This window comes from Kwoniella mangroviensis (genome assembly GCF_000507465.2).
Source record: "Kwoniella mangroviensis CBS 8507 chromosome 1 map unlocalized Ctg02, whole genome shotgun sequence".
Taxonomy (NCBI): Eukaryota; Fungi; Basidiomycota; class Tremellomycetes; order Tremellales; family Cryptococcaceae; genus Kwoniella; species Kwoniella mangrovensis.
In genome coordinates this window covers 3,418,298-3,433,591 of record NW_027062534.1, presented here as the reverse complement: position 1 = coordinate 3,433,591, position 15,294 = coordinate 3,418,298, and the positions used below count along the sequence as shown (strand labels likewise).

Genomic DNA, 15,294 nt, shown 5'->3' with positions numbered 1-15,294 from the left:
GATCCTATAAGACACCTACGAAGCACCTCACACTTGACATGTATTGGTAAGACTGTAAAGGGAAGAAGAGGAAGAAGAAAGGTAAGTCGCGTTGAGGTATGGTATTTGCCGCTGGACCTCCTCCACCGACCTTACCCCACAGTTGACCCTGAATCATTCATCACACCGTAGCGGAAAACGATTACTCACTCCTTCCTATCTTGTTCTTTCTGTCTCTCTCTTCAGCACTCACAACAAACTATCTCGAAATCACACTCAGAATTCGATTGAGAGGAGACAAGGACAAGCAGATAGATCATAGAGGTAAATAAGAAGAAAGGAATTCAGAGACAGCACTCACATCATGATCGTCAAAGTGAAGGTATGTCGAGTCACCTTTCCCCTTTCCTCCCTTCTTCGCTATCATTCTTTCCTTCTTTGATCGTTATTGTGAAAAAGTCGTGTTCATCACCACTGACATATTTTGTTGTGTAGACTCTTACAGGTAAAGAGGTGAGTGATCTCATGTATTAATAGTATAATGTTTATACTGATGAATATGTCAGGTCGATATCGATGTTCAACCAGATATGACTGTTAGTATATCATCCTCTTCAACTCATCTGATATATACTGCTGATAAGTCAAGCAACTGCATATAGATCAACAAAGTGAAAGAGAGAGTGGAGGAGAAGGCGGGTATCCCACCTGTTCAACAACGTCTGATCTTCGGTGGTAAAGCTATGTAAGTCACTCTGCGATCGAATTCCCTCCCACAAAGAAACTAGGAATACCAGGAATGCTAATGTATATTGTTATATGGGTTGGTTCCTCAGGGCCGACGATAAAGCGATTCAAGATTACAAGATCAACGCAGGAGCTGTCATCCATTTGGTATTGGCTTTAAGAGGTGGTCGATGAGAAAGGATTCATCCGAATAAACCCGGATTGTATTTCAAGAAGAAGGGCTAGAGAAGTTTCTGATACTCGACAGACATCATGCATCACTTGTATATATACATATGAATCATCATCTTCAGGCGCACATGTGTCCGATCTAAGCAATGCAATGAGATTAACAGATGCATGTATATCACTGGTGATAGGTGGTACCGGCGGTAAAATCATCCATCCTCCACTTGACTGAGTCGGATAAATGACTCGCTCGTGTTTATTTTGGTGCAGCCTGGATTGTCAGAAACTTGAATTTGATTTCTTTTCCCTCTAACTCTCATACCAGACAACATCTCCCCTCGCGCAGAACAAAGTACCAGCAGCACATCGGGCTGCTATAGGTATAAGATGAAGGTACCTATTCAAAGTATTCTCACACCAGTGAGAAATCATGCTTTGGCTGGTATAAGGAGGAAAGGGAAATTTTCACCTAGTCTAATCGTGAGTTTCAAGTCGTTGCTCCAATCATTGGTGCTTGGACAGGTGAAATGACAATTGGTGTAGCAACGTAGCTTCAAACATGATTCTCAAGGTCTCACAGATATAGCTGCAGAGGATAACGTGAGTCCTACTCATTTCTTATCTTTCACAAACTGCGACTATCGAACCTGACTGATAGGATCTAATCAGGACTTTATCCTCTCAATCCTACAAGCATCACCGTCCGTCCGAGATTCCCGTTCTTATCTATCCTCATTCGCTCCTCCTCCTTCATCTACGAATGATATTCCTCCTCCCGGAAGTACATCAAGCGAGACCCAGCCTAAAGAAGAAAACCAACTTGTCAATTCCCTCTTGAATCCCATAATTCGTCGACCTGCACTAGTCAAAATCCAAGGACCATTTACGGACGCCCAATTAGATTCCATATGTAGAGGTATGGCTTACCTTCAGAAATTAGGTCTGGTCAGTGTGATAGTAGTAGACAGGGATGATTTACCTCCTAATGAACCTAAAGATAAATTCGAATTACAAAGACAACGTGCAATTGTCAGACACGAAGTTGAGAGGGTCGTTCATTTCTTGACTAGGCATCGAGCCATTGCGCGACCAATATTCTCAACTGTAGCTAGAATTCATGAAGTGAATCAAACGGATCCGGATCCAAAAGAGAAAGAAAAGATGAAAGTGGTAATTGAAGAAGAAGGATTAGATCATGTGAGAAGAGCAGTTCAAGAAGGTGAAATTCCAGTTTTACTCCCCGTAGCTTTGGATGAAGGATGTAAATCTACTAGAATACAGAGTAATAAAGTCTTATTAGCTTTGGCTAAATCAATGTCAACATCAACATCAACAACAACTTCAAGTTCAACATCGACGGGTAATTCGAATAACCATTTAACACCATTGAGATTATTGATTATCAATAAAGAAGGTGGTATACCATCATATGCAAGACAGGGTTTACCTCATTTATCAATCAACCTTTCATCCGAATATACATATATAAATCGAACTTTTCAATCAGATTGGAAAGAAAGTCATCCAACGGCTTTGGCAAATTTGAATTTAGCGAATGGATGTTTGGAATATATGCCTAAAGAATCATCTGCATTGATAGTTTCTCATCGATCACCTTCTTCGATGATAGCTAATTTGATAACTAATAAACCTAAACATTCTGCATCCCTTCCACATTCTCTGTTACAAGGTATAACTAGAGATACACCAACGATTATCAGAAAAGGTCTACCAGTCAGGGTACTTAGATCGATGGAAGAAGTGAATATACCCAAATTGACCAATTTACTGGAAACTAGTTTTAAAAAGAAACTAAACCACGAACAATTTTATGGCAGGTTGAAAAACGATCTGGATTTTGTGATTGTTGTGGGTGATTATGCTGGTGCAGCGATCGTAACAATGGAAGGAAGAGATAATTTACCCGAAAGTAAAAATAAAGAACCAATATGTTATTTAGATAAATTCGCTGTGAACCCACTTCATCAAGGTGATGGTACGGTAGATTTCCTCTGGGTAGCTTTAAGGGATGAAACGTATGGTCTGGGTTTACTAGATGCTTCCAATCCCTCGATAGGTTCGCTTAGAGGTGTAGGAACCGGAAAGGACCTGGTATGGAGAAGTCGATCAGATAATCCAATTAATAAGTGGTATTTCGAAAGATCCAATGGATTCAAGACGACAATTGATGGGAAATGGAAGGTTTTTTGGTGTGATGCCGAACAGCGTTTGAAGAGTTTATGGAGAGAAAGGGAATTCGGAGGTGGAAGATTGGTAAAGGTTGTAGAGGACGAAGAGAAAGAGAGAGTGGAATGGTGGGAAGACCAGATTGGGAAAATACCTTCTGCTTGGAAGTGATAAGTAGGAAAGGTAGTTGATGTGTAAGATGGACACGATCATTGGGAGTATTCATGTTACATAGTGGTAGTTGTATAAAAGGGACTTTTTCTCGTTAGACATTCATCTCATGTCGTTTTCAGCAATTCAAATGCATAGTGTCATTCATGTACAGCAAATTTTCTGAGAATATTGCATGCACAGATACTAACATACTAAAAGATTCATATTCAATTTATTATTGAGCATTTTATAATTTATCAATCTATAATGCATAACAAATCACTCTCCGTCCACCTTTCCTTGGATCAATATCGTTCCCGGCCGCTAGACCGTGTCATCGCTCATTGTTTCATATCTCGATTCGATTACTTTCCAATCCTCTCTCTGGCAATATCGACCTGTCTCTTGATCATCGATCTAGCCGGTCCACCAATAGCATTTCGTTTCTCCACGGAATTCTCAAAGTCGAAAACGTCCATCACATCATCCGTGAAATGCTCACTGAGCTCTTTCCATTGTTCCATCGTCAAATCTGAAATTTGGATTTTTTGCTGTTCCGCCAAAGCGACCGATCGTCCGGAGATATGATGTGTCTCTCTGAATGGTACTCCCTTTCGGACTAGGTAATCTGCTATGTCGGTTGCTAGCATGTCCATAGTGAGAGCTTGGGACATCTTGGTAGGGTTGATCTGTAATTTTACAAAAATATCAGCATGAGCACTTGATTTAAATTGGAAGGCGAAAACGAAAGAGGGTTAATAACGACATATGACAGAGTGTTTGTAAAACTCATGATACAGTCTCTGCCATCGCCCCTTGCATATCTTTTGTTGATAAATGCAATACTCACAGTCAAAGTAGCAATGACCCCTTCAGCAATCCTCAATGCAGCAGAAACGGTATCAACAGCATCGAACAATGGTTCCTTATCTTCTTGCAGATCCTTGTTGTAAGTCGATGGTACACCTTTCAAGGACATCATGAATCCAGCCATTTGACCGAAGGTTCGTCCGGATTTTCCTCGAAGCAATTCAAGGGAGTCGGGGTTCTTCTTTTGAGGCATGATGGATGATCCGGTACTACATTGTTTGTTGTGATAGATTAGCATCACTATTGCTCCATTGCTCCATTGCTTACAACAAGTTGAAATACCAAGGCAAATCGAGATTATGTTGGAGGTTTGAGGAGTTTTGTAAACAGAACTGTTACTCACGAATAAGCATCACTCAGTTGAACGAAACCAAATTCAGCTGACGAGTAAATGATCAAATCCTCTGCCATTCTCGACATGTGAATCTGCAACAGACTAGCCCATTGTAACCATTCCACGATGAAGTCTCTATCCGCTACAGCGTGCATCGAGTTCTCACCGATCGATTGGAAACCTAATTCCTTTCTGAGCAATTCCCTATCGAGGGAGTAAGGGTTACCTGCCAAAGCTGCTGAACCCAACGGTAAAACCGAGATACGAGGTTGGAGTTGTCTAAGTCTATCTAAATCAGACAAAAACGATTGAGCGTGGGATAAGAGTAAATGTGACCATCGGACGGGTTGGGCTCGTTGGAGATGGGTGTAACCGGGCATGATGGCGTCGACTTCTTTTTCAGCTCGGGAGACCATGACGTTCAGGAGGTCTTTGAGATATTGTTCGACCTGGGCGGATTCATCCATCTACAACGGATTTGAGGGAGATTTATTAGCCATTCGGTGAAGTGAGATCGACAGTAGAGCTGATGAGACGCGGACCACTCACGAGCCAGATTCTCATGTCGGTAGCAACCTGGTCATTCCTAGATCTACCAGTATGCAATTTACCTCCAATGTCTTTACCGATAATTTCAGATAGACGTCTTTCGTTGGCGGTATGGATATCCTCGTCGTCGGGCTGAATGGCAAACTGATAACACAATTTAGACTATATCAGTAAACCGCAATAACGTACCACAAGGTGATATCTTCTGAAAAAGTGACACTTGTCAATCGCTCAACTCACCTTGCCTTCAGCCCATTCACCTTCAACAATCTTCAAACCCCTTTCAATCTCCTTCTGCTCATTTTCATTCACGATACCAGCCTTCAACAACGCTTTGGAAAACGCAATCGACCCTTTGACGTCGGCAGCGTACATTCGTTTATCATATTTGAGAGACTGGTTGAATTCGTGCATCCTACGAGAGTGGAAGACTATCAGCTTTCGGATCCTATGCAAGATTATGGTCCTCAGAAAGCTCACAGTGGATCTGTTGATCCTGTGAATCGACCACTACGAAGATATCCATGATTAGCTACATATTTAACGTAGACGACCTTTTCAAATTCGGAAAGATAGGAGCGAGCACGTACCCCCATAACTTCCTCTTGGTGAAATCTTGTTCTGAAGACATTTTGTTCGGGTGAAGGGTGTGTAGACAAAAGGCGAATTGCTCAAGAGAAGATTATCCTAAGGTTGAATTGGATCAATGACAATGATATCCCGTAGAGTTTCAAGCATGATAACGAGCGGTCAACTTGTTCGACTCTTTATCTGAGTCGGTTACGGTGAGTTGATTTCAAAATTCGGATGAACCGTGCCCTACGAGTATGGTTCAAGTTACGTAATGTTGCAGGGTGTGGAGACTCCGCATCTCAGCCTGAGTTTGTACTCGTATTCCATACATCCATTCCAGTAAAACGATATGAGTACTAAGACTATATATAGGGATGATGGACTAATAGATTGCTGCAAAGTGCATGGATATACATCTATACATATACTTATGTATAGTGGTACATCTATCGTATCCTTCCTTGCTCTCCACTATATATGTACTCACATCATCATCTTCGACTGAAATGAATAGATGATCGCGTGAATACTAACAGCAGTGCCTTGCAACGACAAACACGTCGATCGTAAATCGCAGATCATAAATAAAGTTTATCACTGTGAGACAGAGCGACATTCCTCTCAACAACAACAACAACAACAACAACAACAACAATCACAACAACAACAACAACCCCACAGTAGGAAGTATACTTGAAGCAAAGCTCTTATCCTTGAGGTCAATTGCCTCTCTGCTCAAGATAAAGTGTACCCCTCATCATGTCCGAATCACCTACATCTTCCTCATCTTCCTCCACTTCAATGCCCCGTTTACCTACCCCACCCTCACCAATCCCATCATCCTCGCATCTACGACCGTCACGTCCAAGAGGTGCATCGATCAACACTGCGCGATCGTACTCTCATAGCTCGACGAGGGATCTGAGCGACTGGGAGATCGAAGAGCTAGAGGAGATACATAGAGCAGGAGGGAGAGGTAGGAAGAGGAATGAACCTACTTCTCCGCTCAAAGCTGTCTGTGAGTAAAGCTGCTCCATCCACCCATCCACCCATCCAATTCATACTAGAAGATGTCCTGGATCTGTTCATGACATAGAGCCTGTCGTATCTCCCGCTTCTCTTCACTGTCACTCCCGACGAATGTTTCTCGTTCCCTTCTCATCTATTCAATTTAACTTTACTGTCAAATTCCCTCCCGTACACAACATGTCCCTTTAATCGACACATGCTGACCTCTCAACAGTATACGTAGTCTCGCTCTACCTGATATTCCAGATTCTAACTCGATCAGACGAGCTCGACATCTTCCCTTCCTCCAATCCCTCCACCTCATCCATCCGACAATCTCACTCACCACCTTCCTCGATGGAAGTCCCGTCCTATCCTCATTTACCATACGGTTTCCCACCAATTCCCAATCCTATCCCTTCAGCCCTCCCCCCACAACCAGGGACAAGCTGGTGGAGATTATTCTTCGGCGTGTTACTCTATCCCGTTTACCTACTAGCTACTATCCTTACCACGCCATTACCTCTAATCCTCAACATCTTATACCTCCTTAAAGAACTGCTCAAAATTATCTTGTATCCTATACTTGTCGTACTCTACGCACTGTACGGGACGTTTATCGCCGCTCCGTTAGGGGTAGTACGAAGAGTGCTAGAAGCTTTTTATCCCTTGGTGGTATTTATAGGTGGATTGGTGGGGGTCGGATGTACACTCGGATTGGGTGTAGGGTGGATAGGAAGATGGGTATTGGATAGTATACTCAACTGGAAGAACAGACGACAAGCCGAATCTAAACTAAGAAGAAGGGAGAAGATGGAAAGGGATAGGGATATGAAGGATCTAAGGAGAATCAGAGAAGCTGAGATTGATTTTGAATTAGAAAGATTACATGATAGATTTATACCTAAAACTCCTACTTCCACAAGTCAGAGTCACAGCTCAAAAGCAAGAATGATTAGTTCTGTTGGTGGGAGAAGACCGGTATTGAATTTGAATATTGGTACGACGAATATAAGAGGAACGAAGAAAGATGAGAGAAGACAACAGGATTTGCAATCACAATCACAATCGCAACGAAGGAAATCAGTTTCGTCGAGTGAAAGTGAAAGGTTGACTACTCCTACTGCATCTTCCAGTGGAAGTGGGAGTGGGAGTAGAGGTGGTGGTATAGGTACGGGGAAGAGGGATCGTAGGATTGAAACTTTCGATACGACTTATACGACTAGTACAGGTATTGGTACGGGCAACAGGAATAGTAATAAAAAGAAAGATGGAAGGAGATTGAGTTTCCAAGATCAAGATAATTTCGAAAGTATGGGGATTGGAAGTAGTAGGGAACCTATGGTTGTTGGTATTAGGAAAAGAGGTGTGAGAGAGACGTATACTGTACACGGATAGGTAATGGACGGATTTTCTCCCCGGTCTGGACCTGGGTCGGTTGTTCGAGTTGTATTCTGTAGGTGAGACTAAATTTTTCGTACGATATAGAATCATGTCGATTTTAGTTTGTGTCATAAAACAGATGTAGGGAAGGAAAAAAAACTTGTATAACGATACATAGGTTGTTTCATGATGGTTATTTCAGTTGTAATCCCATACTTTTGGGGCTTTGTTTGTACTTTGAATGATTTCAAATGTTCAACTTGGACAGGACGAAGACAAAGACGAACTTTTCCGTGTTAAAATTTTGTATAATGTTTAAATGACTCATGATGAATTTTCATGTCATGTCACGTCTTTGTACGGCCGAGTCAGATATATATCATGGTGTATGCAATACTTGATTATTCATGCTTGGTATATTGTATATGTATTAAAGAATACCCTAATCCTTTAAACCCAAAAAAAAAAATGCATCCTACTTTAGAACCAAGCCTAAAACATGACTTTCGCATTATCATACAATTGTTTCATGACATTCTCACCATTTTTCAAATTCGTCTTTTCAATAACCTGCTGTTGATCACCATACTTGTTTATGAATTCATCATGTTTGTATATGTTGACTTGTCTTCTTCTGAACCCTTGAACGCCAGAAAAGAAATCTTTGGATAATGGTTTGGGCTGTTTGCTGCTGTTGTTAAATGTGGGTGGTATAGCTGAAGAAGGTGAAGTTGAAGGTGAAGTCGTTGTGGAAGAAGGTGAAGGGGAATTCATAATTACTGAATAGATATCTCTGAGTAATTCGAAATCTGTAACCAGGCCAAGGGGAGATATAGTTAGCTTAATCAATTTCATTTTTTGTAACTGTCATCCTTGAGCTATCAGAATGATAGTTCATATCCCGTGAGATACCGTATAACTCACCAGTAGGGAAAAAAATATCAAAATAACCCTGTTTGACCAAGAACGTCTCACAGGGGATCATACTTCCTCCATACCTAGTTTGAACAACCGGTCCATTCCTACCTTCCACCGCATCAGGTAAAGTATCGAAATCAGAAATTAACAATCGATGATTGGGTAGTTTTTCTCGCAGATGTTCTAAAAATAAAATCGATTTGGTAGGTAAGAAATCTGGTTGAGATAAATTGGCGGAGAATGGTAAACTTGTGTACAACGATCTGAGCAAGCCAGAGTATAAGAGAGGGGACGACAGCGGAGGTGTAGTTGATGAACTAGGAGGTAGTAAACGTTTGTAGGCTTGTACTCGTCGAATGAGGGGATCGGTGATGGGTTCGTAGATCATGGAGAAATCTCCACTTGAATCTATGGCTACTACACCCTGGAAGGGTGTGAGGGTCGAGATGTCGTATCGGATCATATCATGGGCGAAGTTGTCCTGGTCCAATGGCAAGAAAAGTTATGAGCAGTCACATCGAAAGGTTGACTCGAAGCTGATTTCGCCAAAGCCAAGATTTTACTCACAAATACCTCCAAAGCCACCACAAAACAAGCTTCCCAACCTTTGCTAACCCCATCAATCGTTCCATCCCACTTGAAAAAATCCGAATTGATCACAGTCACTTTATCTCCAAATCCCTCTTTCTCCGCTCTTTCTTTCTGACCTTTCGCTAATGAGGCTGAGATTTCGATAATTCGATATTTTACTTTTCCATATATCTCTGGATAGTTCTGTTGAAGGTAATTGAGTGAATCAATCATGAATGAACCGTTACCAGCTCCTATTTCGTATAGTATAAGGGGTTCATGTGGGAAATGGTTGAGTTTGTAAGATTGGAGAATTGCTGAGAGAAGGGTACGGGCGTAGTAAGGCTGGAATTGATAAGCGAAAGAATAGAGACAGGAAATATCAAGTCAGTATAGAATAAGTCAACAAAGTTGAAAGAAGCACAACCCACCTTGAACAACTCTGTCGGGGTATGCCAAACCTGTCTACCCAATCCTCCTGTCTGTCCTGTAGTAGGTTCCAAACCATATTCCTTCTCGTACCTCTCAGCTACAGCTTCCTGGAAAGCAGCCGTATCTGCGAAACTGGAAAAATCGAATCCTTCCTTTGGAGGAGTAAAGATCGTAGCATTTCGAGAGAAATATCCATAGTTCGGCTAATTTGTGACTGATTATCAGCTTTTCTTGAGCTGCGTACACGTAGAAGAAGGTGACATACGTTATATAAACTATCATCTATGAAATCTCTTACTAGCATCTTCACCCTGGTCGGAGGTTCTTTACGAGATGTCAGCTCGGAAGCCGTCACTCTCCTCCAGTGAACATGCTATAACCGTAAGTATCAGCTACGAGGCCACTGACCAAATGGCATTTAGCTTGTGCTCACATCTGGATCAGGAGCATCAGAGAAGCTCAACGAGGTATTGTAGTTATACCTCTCCTTATCCCTTCGTTTGGTAGGTTCGGATGAAGTCGATTGATGTCGGACCGAAAGACCTGGAAGGAGAAAGGAGGGTATATCTATTTTCTGCTGAGATAATCGAGATGAAGCACGTCTTGATGATCTTGCGAGCGCATGTTTGATCCCCCTGGATGAGGATGAAGCTATGGACATTTCTCTGTGGGGTTCAATTTCGGCTGAACGAAAAGGATCAATAAATATGTTATATGAACTTGTTCTGTCTTCGGTAACGGATCAATGGGTGAATGATATGTGGATGACTTGAATAAGGTGATCTACCATATATGAACCATATAAACGGGTAGTACGCCACCAACCGTTTCCGGCGGTTTACACTGAACACTGGTACATAACACCACAACCTACTTCCACACCCCCTTGTCCACATCCATGCATACCGCTTGATATGTTGATACGACCACCCCATCCACCCAACCATGAAATAGACCTTGCATCCTAGCAGTCAACACCCCAACTGTGATCACGCTCCACCCGCCACCCCAGCTTGATCCCTAAGATCCAGACTCTCATCTACCGAGCTGAAAGCGGTGTTACCCAGTCCAAAGCAGGGCCCCCGCTGTCACCACTTGACACTCACCTTCACCTTCACCACGCGCAACCCCAATCACTCATCACTCATCACCCCTCAACCAGTCCAACATCTGCAGAGGGTTTCCGCACAGCAAATCATCCACAGTTAGGTGTGATCACTGCTAGGCCTGTCGCAGCTGTACAACAGAGCACAATACGTCTCGACCACTCCTTCAAATTCCCATCAAGAGTCGATCTTAGAAGAACGCACTTCTTCCCAAGCGATCGAGTCTACACTACCACACACATCCTCAATCGTGATGACTCAAATTCCTCTTGGAGCGCAATTGTGTGAGTAACAGCTGTATCATCCCGTCGTGGCCTGTATGCTGATCCATCCCATAATTCCGAGCAGCTCCCGTCGACCTCCCCCCTCCACCACCCAACGCTGATCCTCGAGAACCTTCTTCAGCGCTGACCCCTCGACAGAGGGGATCTCGTACACCCCAAAGATCGCGTTCCCCACTCGCATCGCGAGATGCATCGCCGGTCCGACCCATAGGTCAAGGTAGATCCCACTCATCCGAACTGGGTTCATCACCTCCCTCCACGCTCCAACAACCCATTCCCAAATCTACCTCGGGTACACCCTCACCATCTGTACCTATTCAAACTCACTCTCATCATCTATCTAGACCCTCTTCACCCTCATCTATCCACTCGTCCGGATCAGCCATATTCGAGAGAGACATAGAATTACCTCCAGTCGCGTCGTTATCTCTCAACCCTAATCCAACCCATCAACAACAACATCATACCCTCAATCACAAATCCAGTAGATTATCGCATCTGTCCCATGGATCGGCACTGGACCACACTGTCCCGACGGTATTGGACGATGCTGTCGAAGCTTTGACTGCGGGTGGGTTAGACGGTACGAGTAGGGGATTCGAGGTATTGGAGATTGAAGCTCCTGCTCCTGCTCCTGTTCCGTCCACCATCGGTGTAGGCATGGCCAGACAATCGTCTTCAAGTATACCAAGAAAGATCTCCTCTGGTCCTCGAAGTGGAGGTGGTAATATCCATTCGAGATCACCTTCCCCAATCTCGATCGCATCCAAAACCTCGTCGATCATTTCTCCAGCTACTTCTCCTCCGATCTTGGGTCAATTGAATACTCAACAACAGCAATCAGCTGGTTTGACTGGGACGGGACAAAACGTCAGTCAACTTAGCTCTACGGCTGGAGAAGAAGGTCTGCCTGGAACTGTTCCTCGACCTGCTATGCCTCAACGGATCAGTACCGGTCCTCAAGTTCCTGGAGGTTGGGCGTCAGCCTTCGGAGGTGGACCTTCAGCGGGTGCTACCACTTTGCCTTCTCAAGCGGAGAACAGTGTAGTAGCCGATGACAGGGCTGCATCACCTAGTTCAGATGTAAGTTGATACCCTCCAATCAGTGATATATCACACTTGGACATTGCTAATCCCTGTATATGATTACCTATAGAGCCCCAATAATGCCTTCCAAACACTCACGCCTACATCCTTACCATCCCACATCTCGCCAAACAAGAACAAACATCGTATCTCGTACTTATCACCAAACGATCTTTTGCTGTCTTTACCTACCAAAGTTACTTCTTTGGAAGATATAACTTCAGGTAATCTATCACCTGATCATTTACCTGGAACGGTTTCACCATCCATGTCAACTCGATCACCAGTCATGTCGCCTCATAATCCACTTTCGGGCGATCTAAGTCCAGTGACTGCTGGAGGTATCGGACCTGGAGCTACACCCCCTCCTCATGCCCCAGGCCAAGGTAGACAGGTCCAACCGAAATCGTCTTTCGATAATTACTCGTCTGGCCGTCCTGGCGCGTTAGGCGGGCTGGGGTTGGGTGAAGGTGAATGGGAGAGAGAAGGTTTGGGAAAAGGGTTGGAACAGAGATTGGAAGAGGTTGCACAGGGACAGGGTCAGGGACAAAGTCACACTCAACCATAGTCTGCGGAGTGTATTTGAAATGTTGAGAGAAATATAATTGTATAAAGATTGCTCTTTTTCTTTTTCTTTTTTTCTGGTTGATCGATCGAAACACCAAACAAGCTACCAGATATCACTTGAGTCCATCGACTTAAATTTCTTCAACGGCTTCAAGGCCTTATTCCTCTAGTCTACGAAGAAGTTCGGTCCGATTGACTATAATTCTTTTCCTCATTTGGGATATTCCGATTTCCTCTTCTCTTTCTTCGTTTTCACCCTTTAATATCAATATTGAATTATGACAAAGTTTTATAAGCAGTAATTATCGTAAATCAGGCCTATCAATGTATATGCGTTTCCCTCTTCTTTATTATCGCCATGAAACATATTCAAGATCACACAGTTGGACTGGATATTGTTGATCAGCTGGAATATACATTATCATTATACAACATATTTTACATTAAAGTAGAACGTTAGAGATCTCTCATCTAATTCTATTCTTTGGACTGTGAAATGCGATATGGGTAGGAATCACGATCAAAAAGCAGATGAACAAATACAGCACGATACACCTTCTGAACAGATCTCATTGTCCTTCTGTCAATCTACCGATTTCCTCCCTCTCCCTCTCACCATCCTTGTCCAACCTCTTCTGGCCCGCACTCGCACCTCCACCACTTATCTTCAGCCCCTCATCAGCAGACGAGAGGGAATGAGCTATAAGTTGAGCAACTACCAATCGATGATAACTGATTCCTCGATTTTGCAATTTCTTGATCGTACCTGATACGCCCACTACTCTTGGTATAACCTGTTTACCACCCAGGGAAGTCAGGAAGGTAAGTCCGGACCATATGAGACGGTAGTATGGTCGAGCGATTCGGATGAATGTTAGTGTCGTAAGTGGGGAGTGGTATATCACTGTTCATAGTGAAAGTTAACTTAGGGAATACGGTTTTCAATATGATGTACTGTAATACCATTTGAGGTTGAATGGAGCAAAAGAAATGATAACTCACCTCTGAAACTACTAGCTACCCTCGCCCAGCCTTCATCCCCAAATACATCCTGTATACACCCTCTCACAGCTTTATATATCACTTGTTCGTCCCCTATTCCCAAAACTGGCTGAGAGGTAGGTACCAGGAATGGAATTTTAGGGATAGCCGATAGTCCCATCTCATCATCCTCTTCGTCATCAACTTCTTCATCTGCCTGTTGAGGAGTATATTTGAGATTTAGGTTGAGGGCTTCTTCTTCTGATAGTTGAGAAGTGGGATTAGGGATAGTAGGATTTAATGTAGATGGAATGAGGAATTCTACTAGGAGATATCGATTTTTGAACCGGACCATTATCGATTATTGGCCGGTCTCCTGTAATTCTCTTTGAATACCCAGTAGCCTGCCTGTGAATGTAGATTGAAGGCTCAATCGCAGTTTGTCACGCTGTATGATCTGGATAGCCTTATACTCGCATGTTCATACTCGCAATCTAATCTAGCATCCGTTATTAAATTGGGAATCCCAATTTCAATTTCGAACATTTTCGTTTGATTGACTTACACGCGAAAAGCACGTGGACAAACCATGCGATCTTGGCAAATTTGATTATTTCGTTTATTTGCTGCTCATGGTTATACTCATTCAATAAAAAGTTTTCCACGATCATTTAGCAGACTTAGTCTTAAGGTGAAGCAAGGTAACATGTACATGTATGTACATGTGTATACTTGGACTGTGCAGATCAGGTCCAATCCCGAACTCTGGCATCTGGGATCTGCTCTGATCATCCCATCGTATTCAACCCGCAGCAAATTTTGGTTCTTTGTACAGTACCGGGACTGTTGTGCAAGATCCGATTTTATGGGATGTCTCAATGGCTTTGCATGACCACTGGAGTGATCTGCCCTTTTTTGCGGTTGTAATCTTAACGTAAACGAATTTTCACTCTGGATTGTTGAACTGTAATTCAATGTTTGTACATTATAGGTGGTGTTTATCCGTCTAATCGCGGTGGCAGGTAAACACGACGATCTTTCAACAGAACAAAAGAAATTTTCAGACCGCAAGCAAAGCTTTTGTCCTGTTCCGATCGTTTTCGGCGTCCCTGATCAACATCCATACCTGCTGTACCACATGTTTGGATTCAAGCTCAAACTTTCGGCCGATCTGAAGAATTCTGGGAAGCTAACCCTTAGTAATACCAAGTTGGTAGGATTCTAGACTGAGAAATTGGAGCTGCGATCGTACAATATGATACCTGACGACCGAGGCAAGGTAGTGATATCCTCCCTTATTTTGCTGAATGCTGGAGAATAGGTAGCATGACGTAAAATGTTGGAGTAACAAGAAGACTAGTTCATCTGCCCCACTTCTACAACGGAGTAGCACATCATA

General features: G+C 43.0%; 7 protein-coding genes across 7 annotated transcripts; 4 read left to right on the top strand and 3 right to left on the bottom strand.

The window, feature by feature from the left end:
- Positions 1-343: 343 nt before the first annotated feature.
- On the top strand, positions 344-900 carry I203_106411 (ubiquitin-like protein-NEDD8-like protein RUB3; the record flags this gene model as incomplete). Its single annotated transcript, XM_019150924.1, has 5 exons — positions 344-361; positions 475-492; positions 546-575; positions 642-724; positions 816-900. The coding sequence occupies 5 exons, from the start codon at positions 344-346 to the stop codon at positions 898-900; spliced, it is 234 nt and encodes a 77-aa protein (XP_018999801.1).
- Positions 901-1,281: 381 nt separating this feature from the next.
- I203_106410 (amino-acid acetyltransferase, mitochondrial) lies at positions 1,282-3,252 on the top strand (the record flags this gene model as incomplete). Its single annotated transcript, XM_019150923.1, has 3 exons — positions 1,282-1,374; positions 1,438-1,494; positions 1,564-3,252. The coding sequence occupies 3 exons, from the start codon at positions 1,282-1,284 to the stop codon at positions 3,250-3,252; spliced, it is 1,839 nt and encodes a 612-aa protein (XP_018999800.1).
- A 347-nt stretch (positions 3,253-3,599) lies between these two features.
- I203_106409 (argininosuccinate lyase) lies at positions 3,600-5,618 on the bottom strand (the record flags this gene model as incomplete). Its single annotated transcript, XM_019150922.2, has 7 exons — positions 3,600-3,923; positions 4,085-4,313; positions 4,448-4,905; positions 4,988-5,131; positions 5,228-5,402; positions 5,468-5,497; positions 5,578-5,618. The coding sequence occupies 7 exons, from the start codon at positions 5,616-5,618 to the stop codon at positions 3,600-3,602; spliced, it is 1,401 nt and encodes a 466-aa protein (XP_018999799.2).
- Positions 5,619-6,319: 701 nt separating this feature from the next.
- I203_106408 (uncharacterized protein) lies at positions 6,320-7,966 on the top strand (the record flags this gene model as incomplete). Its single annotated transcript, XM_065517965.1, has 2 exons — positions 6,320-6,578; positions 6,804-7,966. The coding sequence occupies 2 exons, from the start codon at positions 6,320-6,322 to the stop codon at positions 7,964-7,966; spliced, it is 1,422 nt and encodes a 473-aa protein (XP_065373269.1).
- A 477-nt stretch (positions 7,967-8,443) lies between these two features.
- Positions 8,444-10,532, bottom strand: I203_106407 (uncharacterized protein; the record flags this gene model as incomplete). Its single annotated transcript, XM_019150920.1, has 6 exons — positions 8,444-8,760; positions 8,876-9,350; positions 9,437-9,784; positions 9,871-10,074; positions 10,137-10,244; positions 10,305-10,532. 6 exons carry the CDS (start codon positions 10,530-10,532, stop codon positions 8,444-8,446), a joined length of 1,680 nt encoding a protein of 559 aa, XP_018999797.1.
- Positions 10,533-11,230: 698 nt separating this feature from the next.
- I203_106406 (uncharacterized protein) lies at positions 11,231-12,915 on the top strand (the record flags this gene model as incomplete). The annotated part of the gene is made up of 3 exons (XM_019150919.1): positions 11,231-11,261; positions 11,326-12,344; positions 12,418-12,915. The coding sequence occupies 3 exons, from the start codon at positions 11,231-11,233 to the stop codon at positions 12,913-12,915; spliced, it is 1,548 nt and encodes a 515-aa protein (XP_018999796.1).
- Positions 12,916-13,483: 568 nt separating this feature from the next.
- On the bottom strand, positions 13,484-14,250 carry I203_106405 (uncharacterized protein; the record flags this gene model as incomplete). Its single annotated transcript, XM_019150918.1, has 2 exons — positions 13,484-13,818; positions 13,917-14,250. The coding sequence occupies 2 exons, from the start codon at positions 14,248-14,250 to the stop codon at positions 13,484-13,486; spliced, it is 669 nt and encodes a 222-aa protein (XP_018999795.1).
- Positions 14,251-15,294: the final 1,044 nt, after the last annotated feature.